This window comes from Neopsephotus bourkii, unplaced genomic scaffold (genome assembly GCF_033783945.1).
Source record: "Neopsephotus bourkii isolate Nb327-2 ecotype Australia unplaced genomic scaffold, CSIRO-AGI_Nbou_v1 NB_272, whole genome shotgun sequence".
NCBI classification, from domain to species: Eukaryota; Metazoa; Chordata; class Aves; order Psittaciformes; family Psittacidae; genus Neopsephotus; species Neopsephotus bourkii.
Genome location: NW_026900781.1, coordinates 6,870,467 through 6,889,576, shown reverse-complemented (window position 1 = coordinate 6,889,576; position 19,110 = coordinate 6,870,467). Strand labels below are relative to the sequence as shown.

At 41.9% G+C, this 19,110-nt stretch overlaps 1 protein-coding gene and 1 long non-coding RNA gene across 4 annotated transcripts in view; one reads left to right on the top strand and one right to left on the bottom strand.

The window, feature by feature from the left end:
• The window catches only part of LOC133208524 (uncharacterized), a 28,720-nt gene extending 25,353 nt beyond the window's left edge, over positions 1-3,367 (top strand). Inside the window, exon 3 of the long non-coding RNA XR_009724411.1 lies at positions 3,152-3,367. This is a non-coding gene — a long non-coding RNA (uncharacterized LOC133208524). The remainder of the gene's footprint in view (positions 1-3,151) is intronic.
• A 2,084-nt stretch (positions 3,368-5,451) lies between these two features.
• Positions 5,452-16,205, bottom strand: RBM24 (RNA binding motif protein 24). 3 transcript variants are annotated; one of them, XM_061346494.1, is made up of 6 exons: positions 15,691-16,205; positions 15,029-15,152; positions 13,898-13,952; positions 8,432-8,483; positions 7,377-7,571; positions 5,452-6,747 (listed from the first exon to the last, which is right to left on the bottom strand). In XM_061346494.1, exons 1-5 carry the CDS (start codon positions 15,856-15,858, stop codon positions 7,416-7,418), a joined length of 555 nt encoding a protein of 184 aa, XP_061202478.1. In that variant the 5' UTR covers positions 15,859-16,205; the 3' UTR covers positions 5,452-6,747; positions 7,377-7,415. The 3 variants fall into 3 exon arrangements, with proteins under 3 accessions (XP_061202478.1, XP_061202477.1, XP_061202476.1); XM_061346493.1 differs by lacking the exon at positions 8,432-8,483 and having other exon boundaries at positions 15,691-16,204; XM_061346492.1 differs by lacking the exon at positions 8,432-8,483 and having other exon boundaries at positions 5,452-7,571; positions 15,691-16,204.
• Between the last annotated feature and the right edge of the window lie 2,905 nt (positions 16,206-19,110).

Sequence of the window (19,110 nt, the reverse complement as noted above, 5' to 3'; positions counted from 1 at the left end):
GAAGCAGCTGAAAAATACACTGATCTGTTTCTGCTGAAAACTACTCAATTCTCAGGGGAAAATTAGAACATTCTACTTTTGTAATTTCTAAGTGCAGGGATATATTTTTTAAATCAATTTATGATTTTTTAAAAAGTTGTGGGTTTGTGGTGGGGTTTTTTTGTTTTTGTTTTTTTTGGGGGGGGTTCTTTTTAATATAAAAACACAAAATGTTTTAAAAAATTACCTATTTTTTTTTCTAGGAGGGAATTTTCTTTAGTGTTTTAAACTTTTGCTTAATTTTGTCATCACTACAAATCCAGAAAAAAAAAAAAAACCAAAACAACAACAACCCCAAAAAAAACAGTTAAATTTTCTCACAGGGTGGCAAAATGCCTTACCTGCAGTACTGGATAAAAATGTGTTCTATTCTTCAAGTGTGTGATAAAGATTGATTCGCACCCTTTGCAAGTGCAGTGACAAAACTCTTCTAGCAGCTGAATGACATGATGGTTTCACTGAGTTGTTTATAATCTAATTTTGTCAGTTTTGGCATTTTGACATCCTTTGCCCTGGTTTGAATGGCGTCAGTGAATTCAGAAGAAGGTCAGCTGTGGATAGGAAGTGCTGTTTTGTAAAGATTTTCCCAGATTTCATAAAATTTGAGATGAAAAACTCTGGGGTTTTCTTACTGTAGCTGAAACATTTTACCCAGTTGAAGTCTCAAGTAGAAAGTGAGTGGGCATCTGCAAGAGCCCTTGCCCTGTGTAGAAGGAAGGAGAACACCACCAACAATAGCCATATCTAGAGAGGGGAGAAGAAGGAACAGGCACAATGAAGTCTGGTCCAAAGATTAACATGAGGGTACAGAGCTGTAGAGTATATATACCTCAGAGACCTCACACAAATTAATTTGGATAGCATTTTTGGACTTTCAGATGTGTGGTGATGAAACAGACTTTGGTGGTTCCTCCCTGTTCCCAGGTTGTTTAGGTCAAAAATAATGATAGCATAAGCGAGCCCAGATTCACGGCTTATCTCAGCAAAGTTGGCACATGGAACTGAGAAACATTCCTGACTTAATTTTCTTTATGTTGAGAAAAGTTGATAATTGTTCTACGTGCACATCTACGTGTTTGAATACAGTCGTAGTTGTAGCTTTCTCGTTATTCTTTGACACTATCTCAAGCTTACTTTTTTCTCATAATTTTACACTGGGCTTTGGAGACAAAAAAAGCAGAATATGCAAACAGGCCCCCAGAGCCCATCATCAGCCATAGTAAGCATTTTGTAAATTCACACATAACCATGCTATTTTCAAAGTCCTTAAAAATGCTTAGCTGCTGCTACTGTTGGGTGTTTTCTTGGTTTTGCTAAATGTAGTATATGACAGTATAATGAATCTGTTCCTTGGAATCCTTATGCCCAATAATTTGGTGCCATGAATGCAGGGAAGTACCTTAAAAGAGGACTTCCTCTTTGTTTTCAGGGATGTACAAAGAACAGTTGGATGTAAACTTCTAGCATGCTTCTTATAAGATGGTCTTGCTAGCCAATAGGCTGTGATATGTGGTAATATCACTAATAATCTAAGGCTGAGTGGCTTTCCTTTTCTTGCATTATCCCATTCTTCCCATTCTTCTTACTGTGTCACATTACAGCAGTGTGTATTCTGGTGATAGTTACGAGTCCAAATTCCATTATAATCTTCAGTTTTTACTTGCTCAAAATTTTTTCATTACAACTTTCCTAAGGCCCTGATATTTTTACAGGTTGACTTTGCCCAGAGCCTGTTTCATTGCTAGCTCGAGGAAGTACAACCTATTAGTTTGAAGTTCAAGCACACAGGAAAACACAAACCAAAAGTTACATAGTTTGCAATCTAAATACACTTGCTTACATGTTTGTTTGTACTAAAACACTGGAAAATAAACTGAAATTCAACTGAAGACAATTCAAATCACAATATGCAGGCTCTTTAGGACTGAAATACAGGTTCAGAGTAGAATGCTTTCTCTCATAGAGTTTTGAGCATAACTAGCTTAAATTGCTTGGTCTGAAATGGCTCAACACCTGATGATAAAATAATGCATCATTATTTTAACCCTAATATAGTCTTTTTATGTGCTTGAAAAATCCAAGAAAAACTGGATGCAGTAAACTGTAGTAATGCCAGGCTATGTTTACTAGTTAACAGGAATATACAAATATTAGGAAAAACTAGAATTCTAGCAGCCAGGTCATCAGTATAACCTTTCAAGGTATTACACCTTTTTTAATCTACATACTCCTTTGAAGTACTTCCAAGTTTCAACTTCTCCCTCTCCTCCCCTTGGAAGGTACTCAGGAGTGGTAGTTTTTCAGTGTGAAATCTTTTTTGAAGGTTTTGGAAACACAACTGGAAATTGTATCATGTGCAATTTCTTACTGCTTACATACATGCTATCTCTGAAGTAAAATGCTAACACTTTTTGCTGAGTATTCACCTATTTCACAATTAAGAGCTGCTATTTCTCAGTTATTTTATTTGGTTCTCTTCCTGGTGTGGCTTACCACAACACAGTCCCTCTCCAGAGCAGAAAGCATTCCCTTTCACACCCCACCCTGGGGTGTCTGTCACTGCCAGATGGAGGAAGGAGAAGGCCCAAGGACACTATTAGGGCTGTATATAAGTAGGGCAAAGATGCTTTTTCCATTCTGTATCAAATAATAGGTCACTGTGCCACATGGTTTTCTGAGCCATCAGTATCCTCTGTCTTCCATTCAGAGGGACCTTTGGGTTTAATTCCTACTTGATATCCTGTCTTGTATGCAGACCCTCTCTGGGGAAGACCAGGGCAGGAAAATAGGAGAACAGAGCAGAAAATGGCATTTATTAAGTGTTTCCTACTCACCTCCCTGCTGGGTGTTTATATGCTTAGCAGAAAGAACACTACATTGTGCTCTGCAACGCTGCAGATCTTAAGGTCAGATTGCAAAAGGCAGTTTGGCAATGCCTCTCAGCAGGCAGACTCTAAGCACTTGTTGAGAACAGAACATGACAGCATCAGCCCAGGGTGTTTGCGAGTGTACGAGTTCTGGACAGCCGAGTCTCATAATCCTCCATGGTGAAATGAAGTCTGACCCCAAGTCTTTTCTATCACTTCTATTTCACTTCTGCCCTCTTTTTCAGAAGAAGAAGACCACTTTTGTGAATGAAAGGACGGCTCGAATTCTGCAATCAAGCTTGTGCTTCTGCTGAAGTCTCTATACAGAGACAGCTGCAGTAATGAATTTCAGTATGAAGATTATATGAATATTCCCCCAGTTCTGCAAAAAAACTGGCCAAAACTGTCATGCATTTCACACAGGCTTCTTTCAGGCATCAGGTAGCAACTGCTTATGGTCATTAGTGTATGGTCATTAGTGTGGAGTATTGTGTGCAGTTCTGGTGTCAACATAAAAAGGACATGGAACTGTTGGAACAAGTCCAGAGGAGGGCCATGAGAATGATCAGGGGACTGGAGCACCTCCCATATGAAGACAGGCTGAGAAAGTTGGGGCTGTTCAGCCTCGAGAAGAGAAGGCTGCATGGAGACCTCATAGCGGCCTTCCAGTATTTGAAGGGGGCCTATAGGGATGCTGGGGAGGGACTCTTCATTAGGGACTGTAGGGATAGGGCAAGGGGTAACGGGTTAAAACTTAAACAGGGGAAGTTTAGATTGGATATAAGGAGGAAATTCTTTCCTGTTAGGGTGGTGAGGCACTGGAATAGATTGCCCAGGGAGGTTGTGAATGCTCCATCCCTGGCAGTGTTCCAAGACCAGGTTGGACGAAGTCTTGGGTGATATGGTTTAGTGTGAGGTGTCCCTCCTGCCCATGGCAGGGGGGTTGGAACTTGATGATCTTAAGGTCCTTTCCAACCCTAACTATTCTATGATTCTATCAGAGGTTTGCACTGACATTGCAATATTGAGTATTCCTAAATATTACAAATTCACCATCAACTGGATCTGAGCAGCCATTTCAGTGCTTCCCAGTTCAAGTACTACATACAAAAAGGTGCCCTGGCCTTTAGGATTTTATTAGCAACACTTTGTACTTACTTATAGGGAGGGTTCAAGGACAAAGAAACTGCCAGGTATGGAAAGGGGCTGATTCAGGGACTTCCTGAGGAATATCAATGCATTAAGGGCATGGAACCAGACAGGCTGCACCTAAGGGTACTAAGCGAGCTAGTTGTTGTCATTGTGAGGCTGATCACAATTGTCTCTGAAGGGGTACTGGAGAGGTCTTCCATGAGTGAAGAAGGGCAGATAATGCATCCAGCTTCAGAAAGGGGAAGAAGGACAATCTAAGGAGCTACAGAGCAGTCATGAAGTAAGCAATGTTGGAATAATTTTTGGGCACATGAAGGAGGTGGTAGTGATTTGAAATAGCCAGCATGGATTTACAAGGGCAAACCTAATTGCCTCCTGTGATGACTTCATCCATTGATGAAAAGAAAACGGAGAATGTTGTCTACATCCAATTTAGCAAGGCTTTCCATGGAGTCTCCCATAGAATCCTTGTATCCAACTTCAGATGGCCCTGTCTAGATAGGCAAAAAACTGAGCAGATCATTGGCCAAAAGGGCTCATGCTCTCTCTGGAGGCTGGTTACAGTGGAGTTCCTTGGGGGTCTGTCCTATCTGATATCTTTAGCAATGACCAGGAGTCAGTGGTGAACTCTGGAAGCAATGAAAGTACATCAGACTGTATCAACAGGAGCACAGATGGCAGATCAAGGGAAGTGATTATTCCCTTTTAGTCAGTACTCATTAGACCACAGCTGGCATATGGGTCCAGTGTTGAGTCCCCCAGTACATAAAAGTACATGTAGTACATGAAAGTACATGAAGTACATGAAAATTGATAAACTTGAATGACTCCATTGGAGGGCCAACAGGATGGCTGGAGGTTGCAGAATGAGGTTTGTGGGGACAGGCTGAGGCATTGCGGTTTGTTCAGCCTGCAGAAGAGAACAGCAACTTTCCAGTTCCTAAGAGGAGGTTACCAAGAAGATATGGCTGGGCTCTCTGCCAAAGAATGAGAGATGAAGGTTATAAAAGAACAGGAGAAGCTTGGCTAGACAGATTGTTAAAAAAAAAGAAATGACACTATGGGGATAATAAGTAGTGGCACAGATTACCAAGAGTGGTTGTGCAGTCTCCACACGGAGGATTTTAAAGACCTGACTGGACAAAGCGATAAGCAACCTGGGACCTCCTGAAGTCCCTTCCACTCTGAATTGTTTTATGGTAACTCTCAGAATAGATCTTCTCTATGGGATTTCCTCCATTTAATATAGTTCATATCAGTCTATGTATTTCAAGTCAGTGTCTATGCTGCTATTCAGCCCACAGACCAGGAAAATTACATAAAAGGTTGCCACCCCCTTAGTTTTAACTAAACAAGATCTAAGGCAACTCAAGCAAGAACATCACTAGACGGATGCGACAACATTTTTTTATTGTTTTAATACTAGTGAATAGATCAAGAGATCTGAAATGTTGTAAAGCAATATACATACTGAATAAATAATATGCACAGGAGAGTCATGTCTACATTATAACACTGGCTAGTATTCCGAATACTTAAAATAAATCCAGTGATATTGGATAAAGTCCATAAAAATGCTATCCTGTCTTCCCTTGTATGAAATTGTTCAAGTATAAAAAAATCCAATACAGTGTAAAATATTAAATTCCATTTCGGTCAAGAATAAAAATTGCAAGTATTGTAGTTTCACAGGACAATGTAAAGCAGCATTTTCTAGCAAAGGGGAAAATAGTCAGTCTACATACAGATGAGTAAGAAAACAGCACTAATGTGTTTGAGAGGTCTACATGAAAAAATTAGTAAAGGGAAAAAGAATGAACTAGAATTTTTTTATGTAAAAACCTAAAAAAGTGTTAATTTAAGAGTACCCTCATACAGTGCACATACTGAATTTAAATAAATCCAAGTCAACATCCTTAGTTAATTAGGTTAATATTTAATATGCTACATCTAAGCCTACTAAATAATTTATGCCATGAGATGAATACATAATTTTACAGTGTCACATCTAAAGTCGCTTTCTTTAGAGTGCAGCATAGTAAAACTTTCAAAATAAATATTTCTTTTTAAATAGCATAACAATTAAGGCACAGTATAAATCACATACCATTAACCCTTCAAGAACTGCAGTCTTGGTAACAAAAGTCGCTGTTTGTACTGTATGTTTGCTAATAAATATTTTAAATATAATCCTGAAAAAGATAATAAAATTGTACAAATGGTTTCAGAAACTAGAATTCCCTTAAAACAGTTCTTAAAAGGTTTTAATTCATTAAGATTCTTCCTGCCTTTATTCACATGTTACGAATAGATGCAATAAATAGAAAGAGAAGGCTGTTGTAGTAAAGGGCTGATCCTATTTTAGAATCAGAATAGCTGACACCAGCAGTTAAAGTTTCCCAAAAGTGAAACGGGATGGGAGGAGGGATTAGGATGTGACAAGCTCATCACATGAGCACGAGTGATGTGTTCTGTCCAGAACTGTCTGTGTTATTGATTGTCTCTACAGCTGTTGCACCCCTTACTTCCACATCACTTGCTCCATAGTTCCACTCATCCAGAGGACAGAGTAGAAAATAACTTTGGTGCCTGTCCGCCATCTTACTAGCCGGCCATCTTCCTTGGGTTGTTCGATGCCCATTAGTGAGACAGAGAGAACGTACTATCTCACGAAGACAACTTCTGAAAGCTAGAAAGGACAATCAGTGCTTTAAGCTTGTTTCCTCTTAAAATGGATAAAGATTACATATTGCTGACTCTGTTTTTTCCCTGGTTCAAAGTTTTCAAATACCATTTTCTTACTTATAAAAGGCAGTTTTGCTTCCCTGATACTGTAAAAAATACACCTTTGCTTTTTTTGGTTCTTGGTTGGTTCTTTTTTTGTTTGAAAATATTAAGTCCCATTGCTACTCCTGCCACTCTTTCATGACAGTACAGTATTGTTTTTCCCATTTCTTCTGGCTCGATACTTGAAACTACACATGCCACACTACCCCTCCCCTCTAGCAACACGGTTTGGATGCAATACTGTATGAAGACAGTGGAATAAAAATCTTTAGTTTCGCAATAGCATGCTTTCCTTAAAGCTCCCTGCTTAATACCAATTGTCTCTGATTAACTACTTATACTGGAAGGCTGAAAAGAGGAAGAGAAAGAAAGAGCTTCCTTCTGGAGTCCACCTGCTATTGCATACGGTCTGTCTGCAGCTGTTGGGGCTGGTACTGGCCAAAAGCAGCAGCGGCCGCAGCAGCTGTCCCAGGCGCTGCTGCGGTGATGGGCTGCTGCACCGCGTAGCCGTAGCCCCCCGCTGCCACATACCCGGCAGCAGCAGCCGGCGAGGCAGCATACGGGTACTGCTCATAGGCGGCCGCAGCGGCTGAGTACTGGGCATACGCGGCTCCGGTGTAATCGATGTAGGGCGCTGTAGAAGCAGCGGCTGCTGCGGGCTGCACGTGGGGAATTACCACTCCAGGCTGCACAAAAGCCTGTGGATAGACATAGTGAGCAGGTATCCTGTTGAAAGATGGGAGAGGGAGTTAGAGTCGATACATGAGTCAGTGCCTAAGCATCATATCCATACTCCGAACTAAAACAAACTCAATTTAGTTGTTGTTATGTGCATAGGGTTGCCACAATAGCTAGACTCAATGGACCAATTATCAGTTCACCGGCCCGAAGAGATGCATCGCTCCAAAGCACAGCATTATAGCTAAATTAAATAGGAGTGTTTAATATTCCTTGAGGATATTCTATTTAATGCTATTAAAATTGTTAGATGGACCAGGTTTACTGGTATCAGTTTTAAGACAACTCTAAAGGATTAAGCTTGATTATTCCATCTGAAAAATTGTGGTACGTGTTTGTCAAATCACCTGTAAGTCATTTTTATTATGCTGCTTCTCACTTAACTGTTTGTCTCTTAGTAAAATTATTTCCTGCAATACTTCTATTATTAGTAACTAAGCGGTTTGACAGCATCACTATAATGAGTTTGACAATAGCCAGTAAGGCAACAAAATGCTTGAACCCTGACTTTATGTAGTCGTCTCAGGGAGGCGGGGACAGTGTATTGTGGCAACCCTACTTAAGTTGCTATGCAGACTCAGCACACATTAATTTCTCTGCAACCTCAGTCACCCTTATTAAAATAAGAAAAAAACCAACACAGGCGACAAAGGAGTTTAAATAAAGTTCACAAGTGTGGTAAACACAGCAAGAATCACACTTTCCAAACGAACGATAGTGCAGCTCACTCCGTCACAAGAGGCCATTGAGGGGAAGCTACATAGATGCTATTAAAATCCATAACAGTGACTCCTAAGTACATGTGCATCACACTTTTATAAAAGTTGGTAAGGACACAAGGGTCAAACCTGTTTGATTATCAGGCCACTGATGTCCTGTTTTGTGCCAGCTTGTTTATTTCTATGCAAGACATACAGCATAGAGTTTTTTGGGAGGTGGGCATAGGATTAAGTTTAAATAGATCTGGTGCTTAACAAAAGCAGAAAAAAAAATAGATAAAATTACAGCATAAGAAATAACCATTCTGAACAGATCAATACGCACTTTTCCCATCTTCTCCAAGTCACAAAACTTGCTGCCTTCTCTTGTTTACTTAGCCCTTCAGTTTTGAAATTGGTCATATCATTGTCTTAGCACATACGTGTACGTACAAGTTCATCTCATAGTTGTATTTTAGTATATGATTTTAAAAAATAATACACTCAATATAATTCTCATTTTACATTCATAACCCTGTCTTGCATCTGGATTTCCACAGAGAAGTCCTTCATATATACAACTCTTTTTCAGTCAGTGAATCTTTAAAATCATGAAAAACTGCTTGTGCAGATTTACTACTCTTTCATACTGAACTTTACCTTTACAGACAACTCTGAAGACTGCAGCAACCTTTTAGTGCACTGTAAGCACAGATGCAAATTGCAACGGTAAAAACTGACGTCTTTTGTCCAAATTCAAGATTTATGGAAAGGGGGCTTTTTTTTGTTTGTTTCATTTTTAAAATAACTTCAAGATTTACTTAAATGGTCAACAAAGAAACATTTCAATCAGAAGGGATGCTGTTAACTAGATTCATACCAAAACAAAAGTTTAAAGTAAATGACAGGCTTTAGAACAGAGTAATTTCCTTTTTAAGGAAAGGAGCTTAGTTGATGGAGTAGGAATACTATCAGAGAGAAATGTTCAGTTGCCGTGTTTAAGACATGAACACCACAATCATAAAAACCCAACATGTCAATGAAATTAATTTCCTACTGTGTAAAGGGAGAAATGACATTAAAAAAAAAAAAAAAAAGGAGTGACAAATAGGGATTGGGAAAGGAAAGAAAACATAAAGCAAAACCATAAATTGGGTTTTTAACACTCACCTAATTTATGAAGTGATTAGCCAGAAGTGCATTTGAAGCATACTTAAAAGCTGGCTCTGTGCTTTTAAATACACATCATTACCTGAGCTCTCCACACAAAATGGATGAGCATAAACAAGCGGTTTGTATTGGTCACCAATCAAGTACAATCCTAATAAATATAGCAACAAATTTTTTAAGTATTAAGGAAAGAGGTATAAAACCAAATCTGAAGTCACAAAGAGCCTGTTCTGCATCATTAAGAGTCCATTTAACACCACATCAAAGGAATCTTTACATACAGCATTTATGAAAGAGGGTAGTTTTAACAGAAGAGACAGTAAGCAAGCTTATGTAGCCGCTTATGTTGACTTGAACTGATGTAAGATTTTCTGAAGACATTAGCTCATTTGGCTATATCCTTGAACAAGAGAGAAAGATACATGTGCTCCCACTTACTCTCTTGTGACTTATTTTATTTAAGCCAAGAAACTAACAGGTGGTGAAGTTATGAAACATTATCTGTTTGCCACATCTTACCCTACAATAAACATAAACCCTGTGCAGGCTCCTCACCACCATGCCATTTCACACATGATGATTGACAGCATAAGCTGCAGTGGGGCTATTTTTGATCATCTGTCATGCTACAACTGTTTTGAGTCAAGTAAAATGGCTTTATATGGCCAAAGTAAATTTTTACCTACTGCACAGGCCAGCACATGTAGATCTCAGCCATTCAGAACCCAACCGCTTTTATGCTCTGCCAGGTCAAAAGCTGAAAAAGCAATTCCCAATTACCCTAGATATCCTTAGTATCCTTAATTTTAAATAAAAGCTGCTGCTTTACTTTTGAGAGCAAGAGTGGGAGAATTACACATGGTTTAAGCTTGCTTTCTGGGCACTAGTTTTTATTTTGGAACGTGTGTTTACTGCTTTATGCTTTTGCAATAAAGGAAAAGGGAAGCCACATTTAACTTTAGCAGTAACTGTAGCTTTGGGATATCCAAAATTGAATGACATACACTCGTGCTGTGTGCCTTAAGACCTTCATTGTTGTTATAACAGAAGATTTATGTTTAACTAAGATCTCAAAAGTAGTACTACAAGCAATAATAAAGTGAGAGCTATTTGTTTCAATGGAAGAAATTTATCCGTAGTAGCACATCATTAACTTTCAGTGTTAAATTCTTGTGAAATTAGGTATTTAACTTTGATAAGACTGTTTTGCTTTGGCCCTTCACTGGCATCATCTGTTTTTGTAAGCACAGTTAAGGAGTAAATTTTCACCAATGCACAGCTTTCCTTATAGCTGAAATAGGTTACATAAGCATCAAGACATTCAAGACCCTTCATATGCTTCCTTTTAAATTTGTGTCTGGTATCACTAAAAGGACATTTAGCATTCGGCAGGTTAACTTCTGACTGTTCTGGATTCATTCCCTGTTTCCAGATTATCCATAGTTTAGTATCAGTCTATCATTAGGCAGGTATTTTGATCATAAACTCAAGGCTTTTCCTTCTCGCTTAGGGAAGCCATAATTGCCTATCTCTTTGAAGATAATATCAAGCGGATAGTATCAGCTAACCCTTTGATAATGAACTTAGTAACTTTGGATTTAACTCTGGTTTTACTAAAATCATCAGGAGTGTTCTCATTTTGATTGAGGAACAAGTTTTAGACAGAAAATAAAGGGAAAAAAAAATCTCTCCAACATAACAAGTTGCATCCTACACCAGCACCTCTGTATAACCCCATATTTTCCTACTGACATTAAAGTAAAAATTACATAAGCAAAATGAGAAAAGCTATCTTTGGAGGCAAAGTCATCTTCCCCCTCCATAAATTCCTACTGAATCCTGAGATAGTACTTTAACAAACAATCCTGAAAACAGAGCTGTATAGATAACCAGTGCTGTGACCAAACAGCTTTCTACGAAGCACATCAACAGTAAGATAGATGCTGAATGTAAAGATCAGGGAGACGTGTTATTTGGGGGATAAACTAATCTCTGCCACACTGAATAAAGAAAAATTCCCAGCATTTTAAATGCTTCATTCATGGAAGCTAATCTTTCTGTCTCCCTCCACCAAAATAATGTTGTACTTAATTCAGAATATTGTACTTCTGCATCTTCTCAGCAAAGGTAATGAAAGTAATGTAACATAATCCACTTATTTTCAGTTTCTACTTTGGTAGGTGGGGAACTGTATCAAAACACTGCTGCCCATACCAGAGCATGGCAGCACCTCACTAACCTGCACTCTGGTAGGAAAAAAAAAAAACAACAACAAAACAAGAAACAAAAAATCCAACCATTTGGAGGCTTTCTGTATGGATTAGGAGAGTATTGGTAGTGAATCACCAGTACAACCCATTTTACACAGCATGTTAGTAAAGTGTGCTTTTAAAAGTGCAAGTGCACAAGAGGAAAGGCTCTAAGGTGACCATATATTTCAATGCAATCCATGTATCATCCTCTAAGAGTGAACTCTTTAATAGAAGGTTCAAGAAAGCACTGAATCAAGCCCTCTTACTGTCAAGGAATATAGTGAAAGAAGATGTTCAGTCATCCTAATGAATGATTTTCTTCTTAATCTGACCTACACTCTTCAGAAAAGGTACACTGGAAATTCTGAGGAGGAAGCAGGATTAGTAATCTTTGTTTGCACATAGTGAGAGAAAGGCAAAAGCCAAGGATTAAAAATGCCACCAACATTCCTTTTCTTCAGATTTATGTACATTGCATTAGATACAAAACCTTATTCACCCTCCTGGAAGAATTTCCCTGACTTAAGCACATTTTACATAACCTGTTGTTGGCTATGGGTAAGGAAAGCAACAGTGAGCTCTACATTTGCACAGTCCTTTACACAAGGGATTGCTACAGGTTCTCCCTTTCTACTGTGCTCAGCAAATACTCAGCCTCTCCATGGCTGATCCCCATGCAATCCACTGGTTCCTCTTGGCAAGAAGTACTTTAACAGATCTGGAGACAGCGCATTGCACCTCCTGCCTGATCACAAATTGATCACTGCATATACGCCATCATCTCATACTTCAAAGATGTTAAACAAAATACAGTAGAGGGTAATTGTAAGAAGATTAAAAAAAGTCAAAATGTTTTCCACATCCTCCCTAGGTGCCTCAGAAGAATCAACACTCTCTTTTAAAAGTACATAAAGTTCCCAGGAAAACTTTTTTCCTACAGTTTTGAGGACAGGAACTGTTTCTTACCACTCTGACGAATCAAACTACCATTGCTCAGTAACAGATAGGTACAATATTCTAAAGCTAATCTAGTCAAATAAACAAAATACATCTGTGACACATTTTCCCTACTTTACTGTTAGCTTACTCATTAATTAGCAAAATACATTATTTTGCAACAAGTTTCTCAGTCAGTGTGCATTAGTGAAGTGACACTGTATGGAAAGTTTAAAGCAGACTTCACCTCCCAATTACGTGCCTGTAAGAAGCAAGAGTTAGCTCTACTTTGAAGTAGCATACTCAAGTAAAGGAGAAATGCGCCACATATTAAAGAGATTGAGGAAATAATTTCACATTAGAAAGCCCAAATAGACTCACATTGTTAATAAGGAGCTCCACACCCCTCCCAAGAAGAACACCCCCCCAATTATGAACATGCAAGCAATAAGTTGATTCACTTAAAAAACCAAGAAGTCACACAATTTAGCACTCACTACAAAATATGGTTAAAAAAGTCACAGGCTACAGCTTGAAAGCAAGGAAAAAAACCCAAAACAAAAGGCCCTTTGCTCCCCATGGCAAAGTCACTCCTCAACAACAAAAACAAAATTAAAAAGAGCCCCCCAAAAAACTTCCACTACAGCTCTTTCAATTAAAGAAAAGCACACAGTTTAGCTATCAACACCACTTCATTACTGTAATAAATCAATAAATAAATAAAAAGCACACGGAGGTCTATTGACTATATGAAAAAAAACATACATGCATCGTTAATCACCATTTTAGCTTGTTTGTGTTTGAGTCTACTGGTTACAGAGTTTAATTCCAAACAGAACTATTCCACCTCTTATCATCATATCCTTCTGATCAGTTATCTTAACTGTAAACGATCCCTGTCAGATTAGAAAGAGATAAATAACATTGAGTCAAGCTGAAAAAAGAGAAATGGGGCACAGCAATCTTGCATCAAGTCATACCTCCTTGTTTTATCATAGGGCCATACAGGACTGGACTGCTTAGGTGGAAGGGAAACATCCCACACAACTTGACTCGGCTGTGGCATTTAGAACATGACTGAAAAGGTGAGTGCATTTATGGGAATACATTTATAAGTATCAGAACTTCATCACTGCTGGTCAGTTTTAAGGATGCTACTGCAAAAGGCCTTCAAGGTTCATATCTTTCATTCCTTTTTTAAAAAAAAAAAAAAAAAAAGTTTTCCACCCCTGTTTGTGGTCCCATTGAACAGACTTACCCAAAGGGTCTTTGTATGAGAGCTGGATGAAGCTGCTGGACACCAAAGGCAAAACCTGCCAACAAAACCATATGACAGTCTCTGTATTGATGTTCTTTTGATCACTGATTTTGCTGTATATACACATGCATACAAATGCAGAGTAGCAGCCTTCACTAACAACCTCCAGTGACAATATCTGGAAGGCTCTAGAACCAAAAATTAAAAAACAAAATGTATCAATCCATACACACACATGTGCATCCAAAACTTAAACCAGTGAAGCGCACACCTTCCTAGAGATGTTTAGAATAATGTCTTTTTCTAAACAACAAGCGCAAGGTATTCTTCACATTTTGTTCTCCATTCTGGTTCCTAACTTTAGCCTTTGAAGGATTAGATGGTACTTTCTGTGCATCAGTGTATATGTGTACTTTGTACAGCCTTAAATTTGAGCCATCTCTACTTCTGAGGACTTAGCATGGGGGTTAAATTGTAACTTCATTTCTGTTCCTCAAGCATGAACCCCTTCTTTCCACAGTAGGCACTTAATTACTCACACAAGCGTTCCTCAGGTGAAGCACAGGGGAATTCAGAGCAGCATTCTTCAGAGCACAAACGTGCACACGTTTTGAGGTCCTGTCACTCCTACTGCAAAGCAGCAGTTTGGGAAGTGGCTAGGACATCACATTGGCTCAGATGTGGTCTTAGGAAGAGCCATTTCATTTTAAAGCCTGCATAATAGCTCCCATCTGTTTGAGGAGTTTGCATTAAGATATTGTTTGTATTAATAAGACCGCACACATTGGAAGCGATTCATTCCTAGGCCAATCTTTCCCTGCAACGATACTGTAAATGGTCAGTGCTGCCACATTCCCAGCAGCTGGAATAACCAATGAAGTATCTGAGCTGTGCAAGTGTTCCCCGAGAACCACAGATATTTTATCTCTGATTGCTTTTGCTTTTTAAATGAGGCACATGTACAAAATAGCCCGAAAGTCACTTCATGCTGCATTTAAAAATCAAAACCAAGCCCACCCAACAAGCAGTGAGTACTTCAGGGAGTGCAGGACAGCACCATCTTTTTAAAGTTCTAGTCCCTCTGGAAACCTGAGGCACGGGCAGAAAAGCCACTGAGGGCCGCTTCCTCACCTGGCTGCATTATCCGCGGCTTGGCACCCAGGTACGCCAGGTTCACGTTGGCTTTCCTGCCGTCGATGATGGGGTTGGGGTCTTTGCACGCCCTTTCCGCAGCAGCTCTGTCAGCCATGGTGACCTTAACGGGCGATGCTGTGCATTAGGTCCCTCTCCGCGGGGCAGGAGAAGCCCCTCACCCGCCGCAGCAATTCAGCTAACCCCCGGGCGGCGCTGGGGGACAGCTGGGGCGCCGAGGGGATCCCGGCCGCGTTCGCTTCCCGCCCGCCCAGGGGCGCGGGGCGCCGGGGAAGGGCGGAGGACGCGGCCAGAGAGAGCTCCGCCGCCGGCCGATAACCCCCCCCGCGGCCGTATCAGGGAGCAACAGGCGCGCTGGCGGCGCTGTGAGAAATGAGGCAATTCCCCCCTCAGTCTCCTTTCCCAGTAACCTCCCCCCCGCCTCTCTCAAACTCCCCAGCAGAGAGAGGAAGGAAAAAAAAAAAAGACAGAAAAGCAAAACCCCCAACCCCCGACCCCCTTCCCCACCCCGCCGTCCCCCGTGGTGCCCGGCTCCTTTCAGCGCCCCCGCAGAAGTTTCTCCTCAACGCCCGTGCAGCCGGTCCCGGTCCACCTGCCCCTTGCCCGGCCGCCCCCCGCCGCCGCCGCGCCCCGGCACTTACAAAGCCGTATCCCCGGGACTTGCCCGTCTGCCGGTCGGTGATGACCACCGCCTCCTCGATGTCCCCGAAGACCTCGAAGTACTTGCGCAGGCTGGAGTCGGTGGTGTGGTAGGGCAAGCCCCCGACGAAGATCTTGGTGTAAGTGGTGTCCTTCTGCGTCGTGTGCATCTTCCGCCCGGCCCTGCGCGCCGCGCCGCGCTCTGCACCCACGCGTGGCCGCCGGGGCGTGCGGGTCCTGCGCGCCGAGACCCGCTCCCAGAGTCCGCCCCGCTCTTGTTGCCTTTCCTATTTTTCTTTTCCTCCTCTCTTCCCCCCTCCCCTCTCCCCCCAGCTACCCAGCTACAATGCAATTCCCTTTTGCTTTTGCAAACCCAGCTTCCTCCTCCTTCATGAGCAGAGCCCCGCAGCCTCCGGAGGTTTTGAGGTAGGTACCAGAAAAAGGAGGAGGGGAGGCCGGGCAGCAGCCAGCCTGGCGAGTACAGAGCTGGAAGCGAGCAGAAGCAGCCGCTGGAAGAGGAGCGCAGGGCCTGGGCTCTAACAACTGAGTGGCCTCCCCCCCCTAAAAGCCACCGGGTCGGGCACTCTCGGTTCCTCCTCCTTCTCTCAGGGGCGGGGACGGCGGCGGGGCGGACCTCGCGCTCGGTAGCGGCACAGCCGGGGCTGACACACAGCTGTTGGCAACAGCTGGATGCCCCCCGGTGCGGCTGGAGCCGGCCCCTAGAGCCGCCGGGCAAAGGGGCTGCGCCAGAAGGGCCCGCGGGGAGGCTTGGTGCCTCCGAAGCAGGTTTGCCCCGGGGCTCTGCGAAGAGGAGGTGCCGGGAGGCAAGGTCTTGTGGGGTCACAGCCGCCTGGCCAGCAGGAGAGCGTGCGGGCAGGGCCTGCTCACCGGGAGCTGGCAGTCCACAAATGCTTCCATTCCTCCCTGCAGGCTTGTAGTGAAACCCCTGTCACCTTCACTTACCAGGCCAGCAAGGCTACCGTGCTGCAGGAATTCCATTTTCGTTGTTGCAATGCTGATGGTTCTTGTAATTGGCTTGGACACAGTATGGTAAAGCTGGTTCCTTTGGTTTTCTCTCGCTGCCTCTGCTCTGTTCTGGAACTGGGAAGGCCTCAGAGAAACAAAAAGGAAAGTTTGTGTGACATGGAGAGGCAGAAGACTGTGTGAGTTGGGGGGAAGGGAGACTCACAGGGAGACAGGAAGGATGGGGGAAGGTTAAAGATTGGGGAAAACAGATGTGCATATGTGAATACACTTCTAAACCATTCCCTTGGGGTCCCAAAGTCTTGATACTATACTGGTGTCTCTTTTTTGCTTTCTTCTACTTCCTCTGTCCGTTAGACTTTTTCCTGTCAAGTCCCTTTCTCTTTTAGAAAAAAGAGCAATGCCTCAGCTGCAGGAGGGACTTCAAGGTTCTTCAGCCCCTCCATTATCAAACGTTAACCATAATGACAACACTTAGCCCTAAATTTGGGCCCTGCTTGCCCCATATCTGACCTTGGCTCCATCTGATTTTTTCAGTAGTCATCATCTCAATTCTAATGGCCTATACAATACAAGGCCACGCTGACACTAAACTCTACTTGATCCTTCAGATTGTCCAGATGAAATCATTTGGTTTAATATATTAGTACTAGCTCAGGCTGAAGCCTGTCAACCCTGGCAGGATCCAGATGTAGATGTTGCTTTTCAGCTCAAGGCCTTAACCTTGGCCTGAATCCAGTTAGGCCAGCCTAACTGCTCCAAAATTTCTCCCAGCATGGCTCTCATGTTGGCCTAGAACACTGTGTTAAAACCTATGCTTCAGCTGCTTCTATTCTAAGGGCTAATCATAACCTTAAACTCTGGCCCAATGACGCGAAGTTAAATACTAGCCAAACTAAAGGTGATCACTCAGTAGAGCACTGCAGCACAGCTCACTTCTCAGCTCCTTGTGGACCTGAAAGATGAACTTCACATAGACCATCTCATCACATTTCGTTTCCCTTGCTATGCCCAGCTCTCCTGCATGTCGCGTAGCATCTTTAGGAAGAGTGAATTAGCTTAGTTTTGCAGTCATTGCACTAACTCCTGTTGTAAGGCCAGAAAAGCAACACTTGGCTGCCCCAAAACTAATTGTAGGTGTATTTAGGAGTTCACCTCTTTCAGCCAAAGTGGAAGATTGATTACTTTGACAGACCGAAACCCCAAACTTAGCCTTTTGGTCTAAAAGCAACAGCAGGTCTTCCAGGATCCAGAAACAAACTGTAACTTTCCACATCTATGTCTGAACAAAGGACAAACTTCTTGCATTTAGATAGCGTTTAAGTCAGCCCTTGCTCTAGTCTGCATCCTTCCATCACAAATCCAAACACAACCACAATACCATCATTAACTTGAGGTCCAGGATGCATTTATTGATAAGCACCACCCTCTCCCCCCCAGTTATTCACCTCAGATGTCTCTAGTCTGCTTACTATTTTTGCAGGTTCCTGTGATTAACAAGCCTTTTCTGGTCCTTCTTCCTAAGGGACAAATCTGATTCTAGCCAAACGTACCATTAAACTAAGACAGGTAGCCCCCACAGCAGTAGACCTAACTTGCAATGCACTACTACCTTCATGCTACAGACTTACAGACCCTACAAGAACTGAAAATGTATCTTCAGACCGGATTGTTGCCCGTTAGATTTTTCTGTGTGCCAATCATCATTCTATTGCAGTGGCACCTACAGGATTTACATATAGTATCAGCAGTCCTCGCCCTTCTTTTCCTGACCTGAAATGGAACCATAACTGTCACCAGTACCACAGCCATTGCGAAACTCCTGGAGCCACAATTTGGTAATGTCATTTTTCTCATAACATAATCCTAGTCTTCAACCTAACCACAGTTTAAAGAGTTGGTGTCCTGTGAGTATCTTGCACACGCTCACTAGTACTGTCCTTGTTTGGTATTCTGTAGAGAATTAAGATTGTCTCACAATTCTCCATCCAGTTCTCTCTCAGACCTGAACTCTGTCCTTAAATCGAACACTAACTGTAGCCTTAGCACAAAAATTGTGATGATCCAAAGTCTGTACAGTACAGTTTTCATCCTATTCTGACAGGCTAACACATCCTTTTTTTCTAAAACCAGAAGTGAACTTGGCCATTAACAGTTCAAAATATATCCTGCAAACTATGCTACAACCATTCTACTACTGTATCAGCATTCTCAGTTTAAGATAGACATCCTAATAAGAGCAGTTCTCCAGCCCGTTGTTTCCTCTAAGCCAGCTGTGTCACTAACACTACCACAGGAGTGGTGATTCCTCAAAACTCAGGTTTCCCTTTCATTCCTGCCAGCATCAGGTCTGTCTCTTCCTACTTTGGTGGTCCTGGCAGATTCCAGGGTACAATTTTCCTGCTTTAGGATCCCTCAGGAATCCTAACGTAAATCCC